Below are 21,979 nucleotides of genomic sequence, written 5' to 3'. Positions count from 1 at the left end.
GTTTTAATGAGTTGTTATGATTTGAATATTTTTTTTTGTTATTTAATAATGTAAGAATGAACTCTGAGGTAAAGTGATGTCGTGATTTTAATATAGAAGCAATTCAGCAATTTTGTTTAAGCTAGATTCATTTCAGCTTCTGTGTACGTCTAGTTGTTCAACAAATAGTGTCTTATGTTAATCATTTTGTTATATATTGTAATACTCTTCATTCAGTTAATAAAATGTCATTAATTTACTTAAAGTGCTTGTGTTTTTTGTTTAACAATAGCCAAACAGTTTTTGCAAAGGGCTGTCCGATAAGTTTTCCGTTTTCCATTGATGATACCATTTTCACTGTGGTTTTAATATCATTCTTGAGTTTTTTTTCAACTTTAAATGTAGTGAAAAAAATCAAACGTCTGTAATGATTTCCCTCTTAGAATACTGTGGAATCATTAATTTTCGTGGGGGTCAATTTTCGTGGATTGCTAGAATTTTACAGGCTCGTGGGGACGTAATTTCGTGTATTCTCTTATATCTACAAAAGGAAACATGACTTTATTACTTCAATTTATTAGTTCGTGGAGGATGTAAATTCGTGGATAAAAGGTACCCACGAATTCCATGAAAATTGAGCCACCACGAAATCTAATGATTCCACAGAATAAAGAGATGATTAGTTATGTCCACTCCTTGCATATGGTTGCTGGTCCAGAGCTCAATGAGCCCTAGCGTTTTGGTCCACTTCAATTTGTAACTTTGGATATCTTCTCCTGTGTTACTTCATTCTGTTTAAAGTACAACATTTATGAAAGATAAAGATTTGTACTGTCAGCATTGATAGTTTGATTCTTTAATTCTGATGAAATTCTATATACCGGTACTGGTACTTGTAATGGAATCCAACTGTTAAATCAGTATGAGGGTGATCCATAATTTTAGCACTGCTGAATCAATCACTGCCCTGATGATTTTTAAGAGGACACATGCAATTATCATTTTTAAATTATTCCATTTTATTCTCTGTGCAATAATTAACTCTAACAATCCTGAATACATGAACCTTTATGTTATGTACAGTTCTAAAAAAAAAAAAATTAAAGATGTAAAAATAGTAGTCTCTGAACTAAAAACAGAATTATTAGCGAACTTGAATCATTTTAACGGTATCACTTTATCACAGTGTTTTGGTAGAAATTTTATTTCAAAGGCATAACTGAAATCCTACAGGGATGAGGGTATCAAAGAACTTTTTATGATTCACACCTCCTACTCCTATGATATAGTGGATTACAGTGTGAATATTCTTTAGAACATGAAACCATTCTGATTACTCTAGGTGAAGAGACAGTTGCTATCATTATAAAAAAAAAAAATGAGTCAGCTGTTGCCAGGCGTTGAACTTACGACCTTCCACACATAGAGCAAGTGGTCCACTTGCTTGACTGCATTTCCAGCTTTCAATGTAGATAAACTTCTAATTAAAAGTACATGCAAGTCAAATCACATTTGATACCAATAATGATCAAAGAAGAAAAAATCACTGGTGCCATATTTATCGTAGAGAAAGCTTAAGATTTACGTTTTTGAGCAGATATAATTGTTCTTTAAATGAAGATTTTTTTTCTAGAATATCCTGTGGATTTGAAAAGAAAAACAAACAGATAAATGAACCTCTTGCTCTGTAGTCTGATGATTTTATAACTGGCATTCCAATAATGACTTTATAAATCTCAACAATTCACATCAACATTTTTTTGAAGGTGTTAGATTAGGCTAGGACAGAGCAGGGAAAGACAACTTATAAATTCCTTTCTTTCCATCCTAAACATTGTTCGGAGTTATGTTTCTTTGCATCTTTGCAAGTTTTTAAATATTCTTTTGCACTTTAAAAAACCTTTAATCTTGCTTGACTTTAAAAAAAGCCAAACAAAATATTGATTTAGTCAATGGAAGACTGCACTATAAAAACATTATGTAAACGCTACATTGCTTGTCAATTCGAAGAAGTTGGCCACCTGTTGCAACAGACAACGAGTCAAAGAAATCAGCTGCCACAATGGGGGTGAAAACTTTGTCATATTTCCATAAGTTGGCTGTCCATGGGGCTTATCTAGGATAAAGGAAACCTCCGAGGGGGTTCATTTTCTCGCCACTCTCAAGCCTAAATCACAGATCGACATTTCATTCCAGATTTTAACAATGAAACAGATTTTTAATTTTACAATGTGAAATGTCTCTTTTGTACCTGATTAGGGATCAAAGTAAACAAAGTGTTTTTCCACTTCTGTGGTATGTCTTGTGGTGTGGGGTACATTCTTTCGGTGTTGTGTTTGAATAGAACGTGAGACAGCAGAAATCTAAATTACGGAAATTACATGTCGGTTAAAACATTTTCTAGTGTCCGTCTTCAATGGGGATGGAAATTTGCACTAATATGTGAAAATAATAATGTAATGATTTTAATAAAACTAGAAACTTGATAGTCATCACCCAAGGTCTGGTCCATTACATTTGGGCGGAGAGCTTTTTAACATAAGAATTTAAATCACACAATTAGTTAATTACTTTTTTAATCTTTTTAAATATATAATAACAGTGCATTATATCCATGCAATAATTTAGGTTTATGCCGAGGTAAGAGTAACTGGAGAGAGAGAGAGCCAAGGTAATAGTAACTGGAGAGAGAGAGAGCCAAGGTAATAGTAACTGGAGAGAGAGAGAACCAAGGTGAGAGAGAGAGAGAGAGAGAGAGAGAGAGAGAGAGAGAGAGAGCATATTGTACCACCTTATTGACACATCTTCCAATAATAAGCAATCTTTGTGTAAAGATTTTGGGACATCTACTGATCTTCTGACAACAAGTTATGGACCAAATTACACACCTTTTACACACTACTTATGACCTTGTCCAAATGACCTTAGGTTAAGGTCACACTGGGGTGAGTAGCAATCACCACATGAAGTCAGAATTTCAAACAATTCTCCATTTAATACTACAAAAATGGTTCAGATAAGATTGCAAGAATAGAATAGATGGATTGACAGCTGTACAGACGGACCATGCGATTCTTCTACAGGTATACCCCACAAAACTTTGTTTGCAGGGGGTCCATTATATATATATTACATAACCAGCAAGTTTGACAGTCAATAAGGAATTGCATAAATTCTCATGCCCATGCATTTCCCATAAAGAAACTTTATTCTGATTAACAATGCCATTATTCTTTTCTGATACTAATTAACATGCTTCATAAGCATGCATTGCACATGTTTTGCTATGAATGAATAAATGATACCCATAGACTTTGTCCATATTTTGACAAATAAATTTGTATTTTACACATTTGTTTGTCTCAGGTTCATATAAAATTTGAATTGCAATACATTTTCATGGTCTATATTATTTTTGTTATATTATTATTACTGTGTCTATGACATAACAAATATGCCCAGTGATACAATGAGCTTACTTTAATGGATAGATTTATGCTATATATAGTGATTTGAAGTGCTTTTACGTCATTCATATGGACACCAAATCAAAAGTTGGATTTGTAGCATGCAAGCATAAATCTCAAGGAATTAATGTTTCTCTTTTTTTATTTCATGAATGAAGAAATGTAGAAAACTCTGAATTGCATGGGCTCAAAATCATCCATTAAAGTGATAAAACTTCCTTTTTTTATTCTGACATCATTTTTTTTATTACAAAAATACATGTATCCAAGTATGGTACAGTGTTTTATTCATAACTTTCAACATTCTGAAACTTGAATTGATTTTTTTATTATTTGAGGGGGGGGGGGGTTGAATTAGTGCTCTTACTGCCATTTAAGACCCTTAAATGGCTCTTAATTGTCGTAAAGTGTCCTTTTCAAATTTCTTAAGAATGGTGAAGTGTAAATTCATTTCTTAATAAACACAATGACTTTATATGGAGGGCATCAGTCAAGGCTTACATTGTCAAAACAATCTCCTAATCTCTGGATTAAAGCTCAGAGTAAGAGACCTAAAAACGGATTTAGTCCCAGAAGCCTATAAGCAGCGTGCTAATTTCACACTCGATCAAAAAGTTTCCGAATAAATTATCTTAAAAGAATATGGATATTAAATAATTAATCTGGCCGAGTGGTTTTGATAAGAAATCAGGATTGTGTTAATCCTATTAACCTTGAGAAGCTCTTATAGGGAGCACACGGAGGAGATATATTTCGTACAGAAGGTGTTAAGACAGGTATTTCATTTGTATAGACTGTCATACTGTGAAAGTCTTAAAGTCTGCATCGTTGACAACTTTTACCCTATCCCTTTTTCATCATTTGTAAAGAAAACCGGGCACCATGACGCTATTCTTAGCCTACTAAAACAGTAGGCGACCGTTCTCGGATAAATAAGACGGAATGAGCTTTCGGGAGAATGTGTTTACTTTTAAATGGAGCGCGAAAAATATTTGTCAACCTGGGTATAGGGGGTGAATTTGATAAATAATCAACATTGAAAAGAATTAGGATGGCACATGACTTTAGGATGACTTTTTTCAATTTGATAAATACCCCTTTTCTGCATTTTATTGATAGACACCTCTTGGCTTAAATTCAATGAGCTTTTTTGTAAGTGGATTATTCAAGAAGTCATTTCATTTTTATTTGCTGGGTATAGAATTCGGAGGGCTATTTTGGCAAATGAAAACAAAACGCAGTTGGATGGTCCCATTTGATATCTATCAAACTGTCAAAAGATACATCAAACACTGGCCTGTTAAGGAAGCCAGTGAGCTCTTTAATTCCTCCCTCCACAAAAGAAGAGTTCCAAACACTTAACCCTCTCCTATTTGTTAAATGTGTGATGATTGAAATATAAAGATTCGCTAAGTCTCCTGGCATTTAAAAGGGCAAATTGATTTATTGCCATGTACGTCATTTAAAAAATGTTGAAAAAATGAAAGTTTTCACAAATAAATAAAATTTAAATTGACCTCTGCCTCATCATTTAATGTCCCAAAGAAGCTTCTTCCTGTCCCTTTTCCAAAATATGTAAATTGTAGAATTTTACATAAAATGCAAATAAAAATGCGAGACATCCTTATGATTGAATTAGAAGAGGTTGAAAGGTGATTCTTCCGGAGATATCAGGTTTAATAATCTATCTTGATGTGCCTTCTGCTGCATTGAATTATGTTTGTCATGCTTCAGATACCCAAGGGTGTTTCATTCATACTTTTATGATTTGTAGGTATATCACTGACACTATCATTTAACTCATCCCATCAGTTCATTTAAACTTCAACTTTTCAAAATATTATCATGGTTGGCCTTCAATTCATATTTTAGTATGTTGATTTTTGGTTTTGTTTTTTTTAAATATGAGTGCAAAGAAATATATTTATAATTTAATACATGTTTATATATATGCATATGTTGAAGGATAAAAAACCCATGCAAGTACAGTCTCCTTATTATGTATTCTGAATCAAAGAATTATGGAATTTTATCTCGATCATTATTTATGAGCACGCAAAACACATTATGGAAAAGTTCTAAAGAATGAAGTTTTTCTCCAGCCATAAAATTTATATGCATGCCAATGGGAATAATTCAAGAATTTTCTTCATCTTAAAAGCCCAAAGAGACATTTTCAATAATCCATAAATATAAAATTACATTTCTGTTACAATAATTATTCATTAAATGACTTCAGAAGATTCTAATCATTTCCAAACATCATGGTTCCTCTCTCTCTCTCTCTCTCTCTCTCTCTCTCTCTCATTCTCTCTCTCTTTCTCTCTCTGTCTCCCTCATTCTCTCTTTCTCTCTCTGCCTTGCTGATTAACCTGCTATTTTGCTTCATGTTTTTCTAATGAAAGACACAAAAAGCCACACAACCTTTTCAGCCTGTCTTATATAATGACAGTGAGCTATGCCGCCTCACACTGGGTTCTTCTTTTATCTTTTCCACAGAATACCCTGATAAATTGAGCCTAATATTCACCAAATGCCTCCCCCATTAACTCTGGTCACTTACTGCTTCTGTAAGCATTGCTCTTCTCCAGGTACATTCAAGGACAAGAAGTTTGGCTCAACGAATGCTGCATGCTTTTCTAAATGCTGCATGCTGCATCTTTTTTTGGTGTTATATACATGCATATGCTACATTAAAGTGAAAACTTTCAAACAAGACCCAATTCAATAATACTTCAGGCCTTATGGATGGATGTGTATAGTTATGGAATCGTAATTTAAAAATACCCGGTAAGCAGCAAAAATTCAGCTTGTGAGCAGAGTGAGGATTTCTTGATAAGCTAACTTCCAAAGCTTTAGCCAACTCATCAAATTAAAAGGATTAATTATAAGGTCAGACTTGATTGAAAAGTAAGTATTTCATTTCTATATTTTTCTCAGGTTCATTAAAATGTCTCCTATAATTCAATTTTTATGTAAGAATATTTTGTTTAAATCCAAAAGATGTTAGAGCAAATGGAATTTACATTATTTAATTAAATTATAGAAACTGTTTCTGTGAATCTTTAAAAACCCTGATATACTTCACTTGTTTTAATTAAGCCTTGGCTCTCTTCCCCCCTCAAAAATTGAATGAAATAAAATGACACTTGGTAAACAATACCTTTGTAATTTAGCTTCATAAAAGCTAATTTCAGCAAACACACTTTAAACTTATTGACTTAAAGGATACAAAATCAAGATAATCTAGAGGTTTGACATGAAATATTGATAATGTTATTTTTGTCTTTAATGGGGCTCCGCTACATTAACCAAATTCAGATAATGTCTGCTTCACTAAATCTTACAAAAAACCTCTTTTTTATTTTTGCACGTCAACATGTATTAATTAATTAACGCAATCTGATTGAATGTGCCTAATAAATCCTTGCGCATTGATTCCAAATATGATGATAATTATGAGATATGACAGCAATTACAAGAGCCCATTGTATTGATTCATAATAAGTTTACATCACCACTGAACATGAAGTATTCATAAACCGATGGTAAATTATAAGTGTTTGAGAAGAAGTCGGCTGAGCGTGAAGAACGGGTGGCCCGGCCTTAACTGTCTGCTACTTATCATTGGAACATTGGTGCGGACCCTTTAACTAGCCATAAACACTTTTGACAGAATTCTGTCTTCTGCCAGATATTTGATTTTTTGTTCCTTCCTTCTTTTCATCCCCATTCTTGTAGTGGGTCATTAGAGCAGACATGATGAAGATATCATCCAATTTGGAACCATTACATTTATTGACCACAATTGTCTCCAGCCTAATTTGAAGGACAATTTTTGTGTGGAGTATTTTTTTGGGGGAGACTGTTGACAGGAAGAAAGAGATAGAGACAGAGACAGAGACTTAAAGAAAAGGGTGTAGATTGCTATCACAATGGTGATAAGTTGTTCCTCTGTGTACTGCTGTAATATTCTGACAAGGCGAGTTTAAATGCTAGCGTTATATGAGACAACCTGCATTCAGTTCTAGCATTTAAACGGAGATGATCAGCTTTTGATTTTTTGACTTGTTCCGAGACTGCTAGAGTTTCTCCATTCATTTATATATACACTTAGTCTAAATAATTACCTATTGGAAGGAATTATACTCGTATTGTGGTGCGCGGTTCTTAAATACCCCCTATTGCATGGATTAACATTCAACTTGATTTAGCCGTGACTTTCTGATGCTCACTGGGATTTATATGTGCAAAGATTTTCTGCTTGAGAGGCAAATTTTTCTCAGGTAATATATATAATCAAGAGGATCTTTAATATCATATTTTTAAAAAGATTTTCATAACTGACTTTTAATATCAAAATTGAATATTTGAAATTAAGGGGGTTAATTGCCAAAATATTTCAATGAATGCTTATTTAAGGTCTGACTTTCTTTTCAAGCTTTTAATGATGTTAATTGTTTTATTTAATATGGTTGATCTTTGGATGTTTTTGTCAATTTGATATTTGATTTACTAATAGGAATTTTACAAATACAAATGTTGAACCTCTTCAGTCTGTTTAATATCCAATTCTGAATCCTTTTAACTCCAAACATACACTGATTCATGTGTTTATAGAAAGTCAATACTGTTTGCCGAGATATTTTTTCCCGAACTTATTCATCAATCAAAAAGGAGAATAAAAAAAACAACACACATTTTGGAACACACCGAAAGTTTCTTTTTGAGATTTTGTCTGTCTAGTGTATGAATGGATTCCCCGCACAAAAAAAGTACACGTCTTTTGAAAATAAGACGAGGCTCAATATCCCAATAATGATAGGGATCTTACAGATCATTGAAAATATTGAATTAACTAATCATAGTTTGGGAAATTTGGATGACCAATTTGTAGATTTTATCGCAGATTAAAATTCTAAAGGAAAATTATAAAGAAGTTTGGAAAGAGTTTAAAAATCTGAACTTGGGAGAAGTTTGTTCAGAGCCCCAAAATCCAATGGCAAATATTTTGATTGGAATAATCATTCTCCTGAATTTTAATTCCCCCTCAAATCTAAAGAATTAAATTTAAGAAAAATAAAAGTTTAAAGGTGAAAACCAAAATAAGTCCAGGTATCCATTGTTATTTCTTTGGGTGAAGTAGGATTTACAGAATTTTGTCTACTGAATAACTGTTATCCTATTTTGTCAAGTGTATTGGCATAATCGGTGCTTGATAGGGTTAAGATTCTAACACCATTAAACATCCTGATAAGTTTTATGGCCTTTACTTGATTTACACTTTTCAGCAGCTTGCTTGAAACTTTAACTATCCCCGTGCTTGCAGGAGAATTTATAATTTATTATTAGCTGCAACCAGTAAGAAATAAGGCCTACCTTAACCTTTCTGTTGCGACATTTGCAATTACCGAAAATTTATCACCCTGCAATATGATCACCAAATTGTAAACATATTCATTCCATACATTCATTACGGAAATAAATTTATTTCTGGAGATTTTACACGTTTTCAACAGGTGCATGCGAGAGTTATAGTTGAAAAAAAAATTTCATACCCAATTAAAAAAGGGAATTATCCTCTTAACTCTTTGGCTATCTCAAAGCTCTCTTGAAATAATTTCAAGAATATTTCTAAACAAATTACAAAGAGGGAATGGCTTTTGTGTATTTAATCTCCCAAAATTTTTGGGGGGGAATTTCATTATGTTGTTACGTCTGATTTATGATGCCCAGGCATTTTTTCTTCTCTCTGCTTCTGAGGAGAGAAAAAACATCTCCAGATAATTCTTGATGTAACGTCTAATTGCTTGGATTTGACAGATAAAGAAGATGACATCACCTCCGCAGTACCTGATCCTCGTTTTGTGTGCAGTGGTTGGCAGAACCCATCTCCAGGAAACAGGTAAGCAATGATTCAGTATGACAAGTAACACCTCTACTGCATCACAATGCAGACTGCATCGTGTCTGGAATGAACACTTGGAGGGTTATATGGGGAGTTAAGGAAAGGAGGAACATTTGTAGCTGTGGTGTTATATCCGATGTACGGATTAAATTTAATGCAGAGAGTTATTTAGTTACATGTAATATTAGATGCATGCTGAAATCTTAAGTTTAACATGCTTTTTCAAGTTCTTGAATTTCTTACCGGTAATTGAAAAAAAAAGACAAAAAAAAAAAAGAATTGTAATGAAACTTGAAACAAGATAAGAGTATCCGACCTTTTTTCATATGGGAATTTTTTTGGGTGTTACATCAATTTATTATATTCTCTTAATTGATTTAACTGAAACCAGGATATTGTATGAAGAATTATGGGTATAGAGGATTAATTGCATGTTCACTCTGTCCACAATGTGATACAGATATTACATGTTTTCTGACGTTAGAAACCAGTAGGTCAGTTTTGTATGAGATGACATATTACAAGAACTAATGTAATACTGGGATTTATTAGGGATCATAAAGGTGGAATTCACAGAGACGTCCAAGGGAGATAATCAATAGCTGTTAGTCTGGGGTGTTGAAACTCTTGACTTTCAACGAGTTAGTGACATAATTATCTATAGAAGGTGTCAGGTAGAACTTTTTCAAAACCCCTTAATGGCTTTTTTAGCTTAGGCGTGGGCTCCATAGCGAGAAAGACTAAATGAGGTTTGTGTAGCTACACGGATTAACAAGGCATCTGAAGATGACAAAGGGGAGTTAATTATGACTTTTATACTTTTGTGACACGTACCCCACTTTAGTATATCATTCTGTGTACTGTCATAAAATTAATCCCATATATGTAGATTGCTTTTCCCCTTTGTTTGAGTATACTTTAGGAATGAATAGACTAACAATTTTCCACTTTTAGACTGTAAATGATACAAAGATTTAAAAATATCAGTTACATGAAAATTTGGACATTTCTAGGTCAATGTTTTATTAGGTATACACATCTCCTCTCCAAAAATGAAGAATAGCCATGTCTCTCTAAATCTAGATCTCCAAGGTTGAATTCCACTTTTTCTTACATATCTATGTCAGTTGTGAACTTCCAGGAGGATCAAGAGCGAAAAAAAAAATATACAACCACTGCGAGCCGCAAGGGTGGAATAACATTTGTATCAAAAATCGGAACTCCCTCATAAAAGAAATTTCTTATCTTTTGATCCATTTTGTTTCTAGGTACACCGTGTTTATTTTAAATGTGTAAGATGGCAACATCAAAGTTCCCATAACATTGATTGTGTTTGTTCATATAAATTTTTATTGACGGGAGGTCGACCCTCTTCGCTTCAAATGGGGGAGGCAGGTGCAAATTGAATACTCCGTTTACTGAGATATATATTGACACAGTATATGTACATTTAAATATAGTTAATTCAACATGGCATCTGCCTTTTCTGATAATAATTTAATAAGGAAAGTTGCTTTGGTCGATCTTAAGGTGGGTTTGTCATCTTTAATGAAATAAAATGACATTTTTGAACAAATGATGCCCCCTTGCTCTCTATCTGAGTGGATAATTGCATCTTTCATCTTAGAGCTCTAAAAGGATTCCCCAATTTATAAATCCAAATTAATTTGTCAAAGCAAAAGAAGGAACAGAAAAATCTTTGGACGTGTACCCCACTTACTGAAGCCATTCCTGATTTCTTCCCACTTCTTCTTTAAAACTGCATGTTTCAAAGAATTAAAATTCTTTTTTTTTCCCTTTTCATCTCTCTTTGTACAGAGTGCTAAAAAATTCACAATGAGATTTTAATTGAGTGAAAAATTTTATATGTCAAAGTCTATTAGCTACAAAGAAATTTAACAACAACTGAAATCTTTTTAGAGATCATTTCTTTACATCATCATATTAAATTTCCCTCTCTGATATGCATCTACCGGTATTTTTTTTTTGAACAGTTTGAAGCATTTCTTTTTCAAAGTTCAAAATATGTTTATTTGGTATAGATTTGGTTTTAAGTTTTGCATCTATCGTTTTTTAAGGATATGCACCATTAAACACCGTTTCATCTCATAAATATTCTGTTTTCTTTTGCACCACCTCATAATGTTTGAAAACATTTGGAATTTATTTGTGTCTATTTGCATATAATCTTTTTTTTTTCTTTGGATACAGATGAATATCTGAGAGAGAGAGAGAGAGAGAGAGAGAGAGAGAGAGAGAGAGAGAGAGAGGGGGGGGGGGCTAAAAGTAAAAAAGAGGAAAGAACAGGAGAGTGACTAAGAGAAAAAGAGAGAACTTAAAAATTGAATTCTTTTCAATAACTGTTGAAGGTTGCTCCGGAAATGGAAAAATTATCAAAGAAAATCAGCTATCCATCTGTAAAGGATCATGGTCAGGGCACATAAGTAATTCCAGTCACCTATGCGCCCCGGGATGGGGTGTGTGTTCACACAAGGAACAGCATTTACTGAGTTTGATCCATTGGAAGCAAGCCACCGCCATTAGAGGATGTTACGCAATCAACGCGGCCCAAGATGGGGGTAGATGCAGGGAATGTAGGGATACTATGGATACGGTAAATATGGTTTACAAAATATTTTATTCAATAAAAAAATATATATCATTGAGCAGTAGGCTCAGATGTCATAACACCCCCTCCTTGTATATGGGGGTTGTTTTTATCATAAATATTGATGAGCTACCTTAAATTAACCTGAGAAGTACAAGGTATTTATGCTTGCAGAAATTAGTTTCTAATTCATATGTCACAATCCTTAGATTTATGAAAAAAATGTGATTTACTACAAAAAGGAAAAAAATATTAAATCAGTTTTCAAGCTGCATGGTACCATGACATATGTACTGTTAGTAGCATTGTTGCTACCCCACATGATTAGTATTGTGTTTTATAACTGTATACATTATTAAATTATATGTTCTCTTTCATATAAAAATGTCCGACTCCTCTGATTATATATTCATAAACAAGTACAGGTGGCCTAAAGATAAATTACAATATACCTATTATACTTGTATCCTGTCATATAAACTGGTATCAAGTTTTTGTAAAACAATTTTTTTTCGCTGTATAAATTATGACGATAGCGTAAATATTAAACGAGTTTATAGCAGTCCACATTTTCACCATATAGTTTTCAAAATTCAATTTTCCAAATATCCTTGAATTTTAATCCCCTTTAATTCTGACTTGAACTGAAGTCATTTAATTTGACGAATACTTGTCATAAATATAGATCCCTCCCCGAATTACATCATAGAGTGAAGTCATTAGCACTTTACGGATTTTGCTTAGTAATTGTGAGGGAGTAGACCAGATGGAGGCTTGATAAAATACAATTTGTAAAAAATATAACCCTGAATAGTTTATCACCCGATAACATTATCCAAATAGACGTCAAGTTGCGATTGAACAAAACACTTGTGTACATTCCACGACTGAACATCAGTTATTCTGCACTGTAATGCCTCAAATTACTTAGATTCTAATTGTTCAAAGGCATAAAAGAAAAAAAACATAGAGAATAAAAATCGTCGAAAAGTGCTTTACCACAAATTGACCAAACCAGACAAAAGAAGCAAATTAAAACACTGCGACATTCTTCCGAGTATTTAACTTGTGCACTGATAACATGCCTAAGAGGCCAGTTTTTGTACGCTTTCGGCTGTCAGTCAGTACAAAATTTTTATGCCACTGTTGCCATTTTTCTGTGGAATTTCATGACCCACTCAGCACACCCAGGGAGCTTTATTAGGATTCCGATGGGACCAAATTTCCTGAATTTCTCCTGCTACAAGAGATAGGTCCAGAGGTTTTGTGGCCATTTTATGACCCAGGGTCCAGTAATAAATCTAAATAGCTCTAATGCAATCCCTCGAGTTTACATAGTGACTGTAACTCCGACATTAAAATGAAGGCATCTAGACCCGTGGTATATTTTATCATCTGGTGTTATGAAGATAACGGGTTCAAACAAATTTTTATCCAATAACACTGGTAACATGATTTTGGAGAAATCTTCAGGGACAGATGTTTTATGTTTGTATATTTCATTGAGATGTCAGTGGATAATTAGTTTTTGTTCTGATTGTCAGTTGAAGTCTACCTTCATTCATAAATAGAAAACTCTGATATAAGTACTGAAAACAACTTGAATTGAATCATTAATCTGAGGAGGACAAAAAAGCACACACACAACCCCCCCCCCCCCCCCCCCCCCCCTTCCCAAATTTAAAATGTTTTTTCAAAAATTGACCTTTTTGATTCACATTGAATTTCTTTTTGAGCTATCTCAAATATGCACAGGCACCTGCATGTTGATATGACCGGTATATGTATTTATCTAAATGATAAAAATATATACCCTATTAGGTAGTAGAATACACTTTTTTCATGAGAAAATATAAAACATCAAATATCTTTGTATATGGCACAAGCCTATTAGGATTTTTTCTTCCTAAATTTATATACAAGTACATTTATATGTACAGTGCAGCCCTATCAATTTAGGTGCAACATCCTTTGGGTGCCATTAATCAAGAATTTCCATTCCCAGTACAATTTTAACTTAGATGTAATGAACCACAAAATTATAATGCAATCATTAAGAATTAAGCACATCAAAATCTAAGAGAAACATGAACCATGACTTCATTTGAAATATAGTGGAAAAGATGATTTTCTGCAGTCTTTTTTGAAAGAAAACTTTTTTATACCATGGAACAACTAAATATTTCAGAACATGTACTGTACTTTCATTCTATTAATTTTATTTGTAGGATGATCTAGCTGGGATTGGTAAAGATTGTCCGCACAGAAATGTCGGCCAGACATCCTGTATCCGTGGAGGCCGTATTGACGCAAGCTGCTGTGTAGATGCTTACTTCCATACAGCGTGTCATCAAACTAGTGACATCACGGGTGTCGTCTGCTGTAAGGTCAAAGGGCAGAAACCACAGATCTTGGTGCGACCAAGAGAAAAGTTAGTAGAGAGTGAAAGGAATGTTTTTCTGCTGAGCTGTCAATCATCTGGATCTCCCCCACCCGCTATTCACTGGTACAGGAATGGGAGACAGATAACGGCCACAGGAAAAGGAAGAGTGTCCATTATATCTACAGGTTTGGCAGAATTTTGTTTGTGACTATAATATGCTGTAATTTTTTTGCAACTTGGTATGTGCTCCAATTTTACCATTGACAGCAATGATGTTTTACTTTTTGATATGCAAATCTACAATTTAATATTAAGATGAATATTTATTAACATTAACACCAATTCACATGTACACTTATATATTCCATCTCTAACTCAAAGTAGAGAAATCTATGAGAGTTACTTCCCTTTTTTATATGTTTTATATTTTTCTGATTACAGGAGATTTACTATTTACACTACCAAAGAAATCCGACACAGGTCTATACAGCTGTGAAGTTGTCAATGAACATGGAATGGACATGGCAAGCACTAAAGTCGTCATAAAAGGTATAATATAAAGTTGGCAGCTAAATTGATAGTAAGATGAATGACGTTTATCCTTGGTTTTATTCACTGGCATTAGAGTATTGCGATAGGACAGTTTGATTTTTTAATCATTGAGAATTTTTCAACCAAAGTTTGAAATATTCAGGTCAGTTGATATTAAAAAAAATACAAGGTATTGCAAAAGAATGGTAAGGATTAGAAGATAATTTCATTGTAGATTAGAGAAACAATACATATTTTTTGAATGCTTATTGAGTGGGTTCAAACTTTCAGGCTCCTATTCCGGATGCAGAGATGGGTCGACGGAAGGTTTCGCCGATCATAAGGATGTACATGCCTGTAAAGGAAAGTGGGAGGGGCATGTCAAAAAGGGACGGAGCTTGTGTCAGAGAGGGTGGCGAGTTTGTAGTCCCCGAGACCAGGCAAGCTTGAGATACATTTCATGGATAGATATTTTTGATCTGCAAGGATGCTACGCCTATAATGCAGAGAACACAAGAGGCAAATGTAAAAGGTAAAGGAGGCTCAAATTGGTCACTCCATCAATAAGCATGAAAAAAAATTATTCTTTATATTGGAATACCGTACAAAAAATGATTGTGTTACTTCAGATGTACCAATGGGAAAATGGCAGGAGTTGGTCGACAATGTGACAGAATGAGACACTCCAAGTCTTCATGCCTTGCTTCGGGGAGAATGGATGTATTCAAATCAAAGGACAACAACAATGGCTGCTCCTACAAAGAGGGGGTCACCACAGGGGTATTATGCTGCCGGAAAAAGGGCCACAAACAGGGTGGGTAAAAATGAAGTTTTCAAGCCCCAAAAAACAGAGAGTACAACAGCTAATGAATTCTTCAAGTGTTATTAAATTTTATATTTAAAGAAAACTGAAAAATTGATATGTTGCACTGTACTTATTAATATTTGACAACTTTTATGTCTGTATAGTTGACAATCAGAAGACAGCTGTTTGTGCAGCTAAATGTGAGAATGGAGGGACCTGTATTAAACCCAATGTTTGTGGGTGTCCGCCGGGCTACAAAGGGGCCACCTGTCACATTGGTAAGCCACATCCTGTACACATAAACCTATACGGTGAAACACGCTTCCAGCATACATTCATACATTAAGGTTCATTCTAACAATATTCATTATATCCTGTAAGGCTATTATATCACTTATGACCTTAAGGTTGAATACATTTTAAGTGTGTTCTCTGTAACCATAAGCATGTTCAACAAAGCGAGAGTTGCCAAAATTTTGTGTTGCAGGTATGGGGAAATTTGGCGAGCACTCGCTAGCACTCGCTTTGCTGAATAGGCCTTACATTATAAGCGTGTTCTCTCTAACTGTGTTTGACCGAACCTGTGTAAATCATTCCAAATGAGATTTGAGTACAAAATTCTGCAAATCTGATGATACAAAGTTTTGGTTTCAATATACCTGGTACACCAAAAGTAGAATATACAATTCTTAATTTTTTTTTTACCAATATCTTATTTTCATTGCAGCAATTTGTGAAGGGGGGTGTGGTCCATTTGCAACATGCGTCAAACCTGGAAGATGCAAGTGCAAGAAAGGTTATGTTGGCAAAAAATGCCGCAAGAAAGTGAAACACGAATGTCTCCGATATTGTATGAAAAGTTGTCCCTCAGGAAATTGTACCTGCCCTAAATATGGAAAATCATGTGAAAAAGGTAAATATTGTTTTCAAAAGTGAATTAGAATTGAAAACAAAAGTCTTTAAACTTGAATTTACCATGTTATTGGTGTTATTTTTTTGAGAAAAGTTTAATGTTAAAGAAAAAAAAATCATTTGATATTCTCTTTTGAAAATCATAGTAATCTAGTATTATCTTTCTGATTTTGTCAATTCTGGGCATAAAGTTTCAGTGTTTGTCTAAAAAAAAACCCAACTCTTTCACCTGTTGTAAATATAGAGAAAAAAACTCCAATTTATTTTACAGTATTATGGACACACAGAAATAGGTTGAAGTCATGAAACGAGTAAAAGCAGAAAGAAGAGGGAATTGTTGGTATCTTTTAACCATTCCTGTCAGATGGATTTGAGTGTGAAGACATTCCAAGTGAAACACAGTCACTCAATGTATAACTTGGGCTAAGCACACTACTAAGAAAAATAGAAATGCCTGTGGTCAAGATTGGTTTAAAAAAGGACACTGCAAAATGTGATATGATACTTTTTTTCTCTAATTGAGGGATACCTTTCTATAGAACTTTCACCATCATTGGGCTATCTGTAACTGTCTCTATTAAAACAGCAAATATATCTATATAATATCCCCTTTATTTAAATATGAAACTGAAATGCAACAAAACAATCATATACATGTATCAGATTTCAGCTTAAATCTCTTTGATTTGTATCATCTACATTTTTTTTTATCCCACTCATTTATAATAGCAGTTTTTCATTGACAGTAATGTATTTCTCATTAAAAACCGAAATCAAGCATAATATTCATATTTATATTTCTCAAAACACAACAGTTCACTTAGAGGCAATCTTGAAATATGTATCTACCTCATCCATGTATAAAACATCTTGTATTTGTTTTTGATATTAATGCATAATGTCTCCCATACATTTTGTTGTATCTTATTGATATAATTTTGTCAGAAATTCCAACTGTTGATATTTACTTGTTTTAGATGAAGTAGATTTATGAGATAGTTAGCTAAATATTTTTGTAAAAAGTTGATTTTTTAAAGCATTTACCATAATATTGAAGTTCTTATTGGCTTTACAATACAAAATACTGACATATGCATTCTACAAATAAAACTATGGACAATAAAAGAATTATTGGCTTAGTGAAATTTCTTACCAATATCTATTCCATTTAAATATCAATTTATACCAAAAAATGAAGTCTTGTTTACAGCTTAACCAAGTTTTAAACAAATGAAGAAAAAATATTATCTTTAGAGAATGTAAAGTTATCAACAGTGAACACACTATGTGAATGTCAGTATTTTCAGTACTTTGATTTTAAGAATCAAATTTTGCCATGGTATCATTGTATATTCATAATTATTATCAACCTATATACTGCCTTTAGATTTGGTCATGTTTCATACTTCAGCATAATATTAATATTGGAAGCAGAATAAGAGCCAGTATAAATCATAGCATTGTGAAGTTGTCAAGTTGTTGCATCATTTTTTGTTGTTGTTAAAGTTGTTGTTTGAATTTCTTGGTATTCTTGTTGTGATATATAATTGTCATTGAAATCGATTTGAATAATAATGAATATTCATCAGTATTGTACAATTTTTGTATTCCAAAAATTGTACCTTTTGAAATAAAAATAGTAAGATGTAATATTGTAGATATTACATTTATATGATGTTTTGTTTGTTTACATATAATGATGGAATGCGTGTTAATCTTTTTTCAATCAAATCTATTAAAATATTCTAATGATAATTTTGATGATGCAACCCCTCCCCCCAAAATAAATCACAATTTTACTGTAGAGTTAAAGTGAGTATTGCATTATCACAATATATTAGATCATTTAAAATAAATAATCACTCTATCACATGTAGTTACAGCTTTCCATCTTTATTAATTAATTCATTTAAAATGAATAACATTTTTAATTATGTTTATAAAGATATTAATTAATTCACATAACAGTTTTTGAGACTGTCTTACATGCATAAATTATTAATAAAATATTGAACAACTTACCATTTTTCTGTATGTTTTCATATAAGTACCGGTATGTCAAAGGTCTGTCCTATATTACTTCTTTTTCTAGACGGCCAAGGCTTGAAAAATTAAATGATATGGTTATATGGAGCTGTAAAAATGTTACATCAATATTCACAAAGTTTGAAAAATATATTCCCCCCCCCCTCCCCCCGGTCCCACACCCACCCCCTCCCCTTCTTATGATGTTGCGTCAGATGTAAAAGGGGATTAAAATAACGACCGAGAAATTAGATTTATGGTAATTTAATGTATGCAAAAATAATATGCCTTTAAAAAATTACAGACAATATCGGTTTAGGGAAAAAATCGTTTACCTATCATATATCGGCATGTCATTTGCTGGAGATGCTGCAGAAGTTATATTTCTTTGCGCATGCGTAATAGTAAAAGGCGTGGAGAGTAATTCATCGTTGGAATCTTGTAAAAATGTGTACCGTTGGAGAATGCATGAGATCGTTCTCATTTTTGCAAAGAGAATTCTAAAAAAAGTTTGCGTAAATGACTCATTATTATACATGCACAGTACCCGATAATTCCTAACGACTTTTCTAGTCAACTTTAACAAAAGTTTATACATCATAAAAGTATGACAAAATTCATTAATAAAATTATGAAAATAATAAATTGTAAAAAAAAAAAAATCGTTTCCTCAATTGATTTTCAGTTTCATAAAAATATGCTTCACAAATAGTTTTTGGTTTTAGTTTTGGTTCAGTTTTCAAAAAATTTCGTCACAAATAATGTTTGGTTCAAACTTATTAATATCCTAACAATTTGTAATCACATTAAAAAGTATTACAAATGAAACGTACACAATTTCTTTTTACACTTCAGAAAAAATACTGCTTTTAATAGTGTTTGGTTCAAACTAATAAATTTATATCGTTAACTTGGAATCGGAAGAAAAAATCTGAGACAGAATACGAGTTAAGGTTCAAGAAAGACAACCCATATCTGAATCATACCTCTTTCAGACTTTCAGTCGCTTATAAATATTTACGTTTGTAAAATATACAGAACTTGATGATTTGTTATATCTTTAAAATATTTATATTAAGATAAACTTTGATAAAATACTTATAACACTGTGTCGGTTATGTGCAGAAGTGAAAGGCAGTTTCAAAAAACCCAAATAGCCTATGGCAGATCAATATAGTGTACATTTACTATTGCATAAAAAGCTTGTATAAATATGATATATTTAACCTGCTGGGCGAGAATTTAACCTTTATTATTTAATTACCTAAGTGGAAATTATAATTTATGCAGGACAACCAAAAATCATGTTGAAAGTGAGTAACCCACCTGTCAGGTGAGACACAAAAAAAAAAATGAAATAAAAACAGTTATATTCTCTCTAAAAAATGGTCTATCTGCCTGTCGTTTATAGATTCTAGGAGACTGCGCCCCTAAACGCGAGACACTGGCGTCAGTATCAGGTGCAGTGTAATAACAGTTAACAGTAGAACTCGGTTCTAGCGAAGTCCTAGGGACCAGTGAATTTACTTCGCTATATCCGTAATTCGTAACGTTACATCAGTATAACAAATTCGTAATACATGTAATCAGTATATCGAATACATGTGTTACATTAAAAGTTTAAAATCGAAGATTTCTAAACTTATCTATAACATTATTATAGGTAAGTTTAGAAATCTTCGATTTTAAACTTTTAATATAACATTGTTATAGATAAGTTTAGAAATCTTCGATTTTAAACTTTTAATGTAGCACATGTACGTGTATGCGATACATGGCGAATATAGACATTTCGAACCAAGAAGCTAAGATGATTCGATAATCCAGAAAAACGTCATGTAATCGTTTTATACAGATAATAATTGTGCAAGTGGGGAGGGGGGGGGGGTGCGTAAAATGATCATTTGGTAAAGTAATAAAGGAAAACACAGTAATTATGCATATGTGTGGGGATACCCTACGGCCCCCATAAAACACAGTATTGTTTGAAGAAATACCATAGATCTATAGTCTGAAACATTTTCCCAATTGGTTACATGAGACATGTATTTTTGAAATAACTTCATAACTACCTTTTGTTGGATATCAGTTCTGAAAAAGTCTGATATCAAAATTAGAATGTAGGACTGCTAAATTTGTCTATAAAAGTAAATCTTTAGACAGCAAGAAAAAGGAATGAAGTCAGATATAGCAGTGTTGAAGAATAGTTTTACACTTTAGTACAATTTACACCTTAATAGTTCGATATCGCAAAGATCACCGCATGCGCTTATGATTTGACGGTTGAATTATTATAGAATATAAAAACACAATTATTCATATAATTCTGAACGAAGTAATAAACGGCAATGTTTAAAAGGTTCACCGGGATACATGTATGAATTTGGTTGGTACGTGATCAAATCTGCTGAGAAGCCCTTCTGTCTTCACATGATCTAATCACGTGACCAACTAAGTTCATGTCCCGGTGAACTTTTTAACTTGCTGTTTATTTCTGTAGAACTAATTCTTCGTATAAACCTTATGGATGTAAAAAAAACAAAGACTGTACAGAACGCAATCCGTTTGTTTCTTATTGATGGAAGTCGCCTTTAAGCACAATATCTATGAATTTTTGCCCGACAATTTATATCTATTTTGTACAAGAAAGGAAAATCAAAACCGATTGATTTTAACCTTTTAATATAATCATGTAAAACTATCATACTTTTTAAGGGGAAGGGAAGGGGGAGGAGGTCGGTCAATATTTCTTACAATAAAGACCTCATCTGTTCTTTGAAATTTATCTTTAAAATTGCGTCTGTTTTTTTATTGGAGAAACATATTATTTGTAAACAAATTAATAGTACAGTATAGCATATTGTGCGCATCTATCAGAGTTCATGACTATGATTCACTATACATATAACTTTGTTGTCTGGGAATAATAAAGTCGATCAAAACAAGATTGATATCCGTTGAATGGCCGTGCAATCGATTAAATTATATTTGGCTAAAGAAGAAAATTTTCCTTTGAAGAAGTAAGGCAATGACTCCATTTTGTGTATCCGAAAACGCCGGACTTAAACTTCTAAAGTATTTTTTTTCATCGAGATGATAGGAAAGTTGAAAGCTGATAATGACAAACAGGCATGTGAAAGATAATCTGTTTATATATAGATGTACACAATGTAAGACGTAGATGTGTCCAGAAAGGGGTATATAATGTATGCGATATCTACTGACTGTCCATGTATCATAACATGTTTAGTTCGAGAATATCGGTTGTTTATTGACGTACATTGCTTCACGTGATGTTTGCTAACCGGTTTAACGGTACGAGAGAGAGAGAGAGAGAGAGAGAGAGAGAGAGAGAGAGAGA

General features: G+C 33.0%; 1 protein-coding gene across 2 annotated transcripts; it reads left to right on the top strand.

Annotated features, from left to right (window-relative positions):
- The first annotated feature begins 6,336 nt into the window (after window positions 1–6,336).
- LOC105344228 (uncharacterized) lies at window positions 6,337–18,263 on the top strand. 2 transcript variants are annotated; one of them, XM_066068827.1, is made up of 10 exons: window positions 6,337–6,356; window positions 9,270–9,351; window positions 11,724–11,968; window positions 14,191–14,530; window positions 14,787–14,894; window positions 15,168–15,408; window positions 15,506–15,690; window positions 15,846–15,959; window positions 16,409–16,594; window positions 16,865–18,263. In XM_066068827.1, the coding sequence occupies exons 2-10, from the start codon at window positions 9,279–9,281 to the stop codon at window positions 16,897–16,899; spliced, it is 1,527 nt and encodes a 508-aa protein (XP_065924899.1). In that variant the 5' UTR covers window positions 6,337–6,356; window positions 9,270–9,278; the 3' UTR covers window positions 16,900–18,263. The 2 variants fall into 2 exon arrangements, with proteins under 2 accessions (XP_065924899.1, XP_011450232.3); XM_011451930.4 differs by lacking the exon at window positions 6,337–6,356 and adding an exon at window positions 7,632–7,732.
- The last annotated feature ends 3,716 nt before the right edge of the window (window positions 18,264–21,979 follow it).

This window comes from Magallana gigas, chromosome 8, assembly GCF_963853765.1.
Source record: "Magallana gigas chromosome 8, xbMagGiga1.1, whole genome shotgun sequence".
In the NCBI taxonomy this organism is placed as follows: domain Eukaryota; kingdom Metazoa; phylum Mollusca; class Bivalvia; order Ostreida; family Ostreidae; genus Magallana; species Magallana gigas.
The sequence above is the reverse complement of the archived record's forward strand: the minus strand, read 5'-3'. Positions and strand labels throughout refer to the sequence as shown.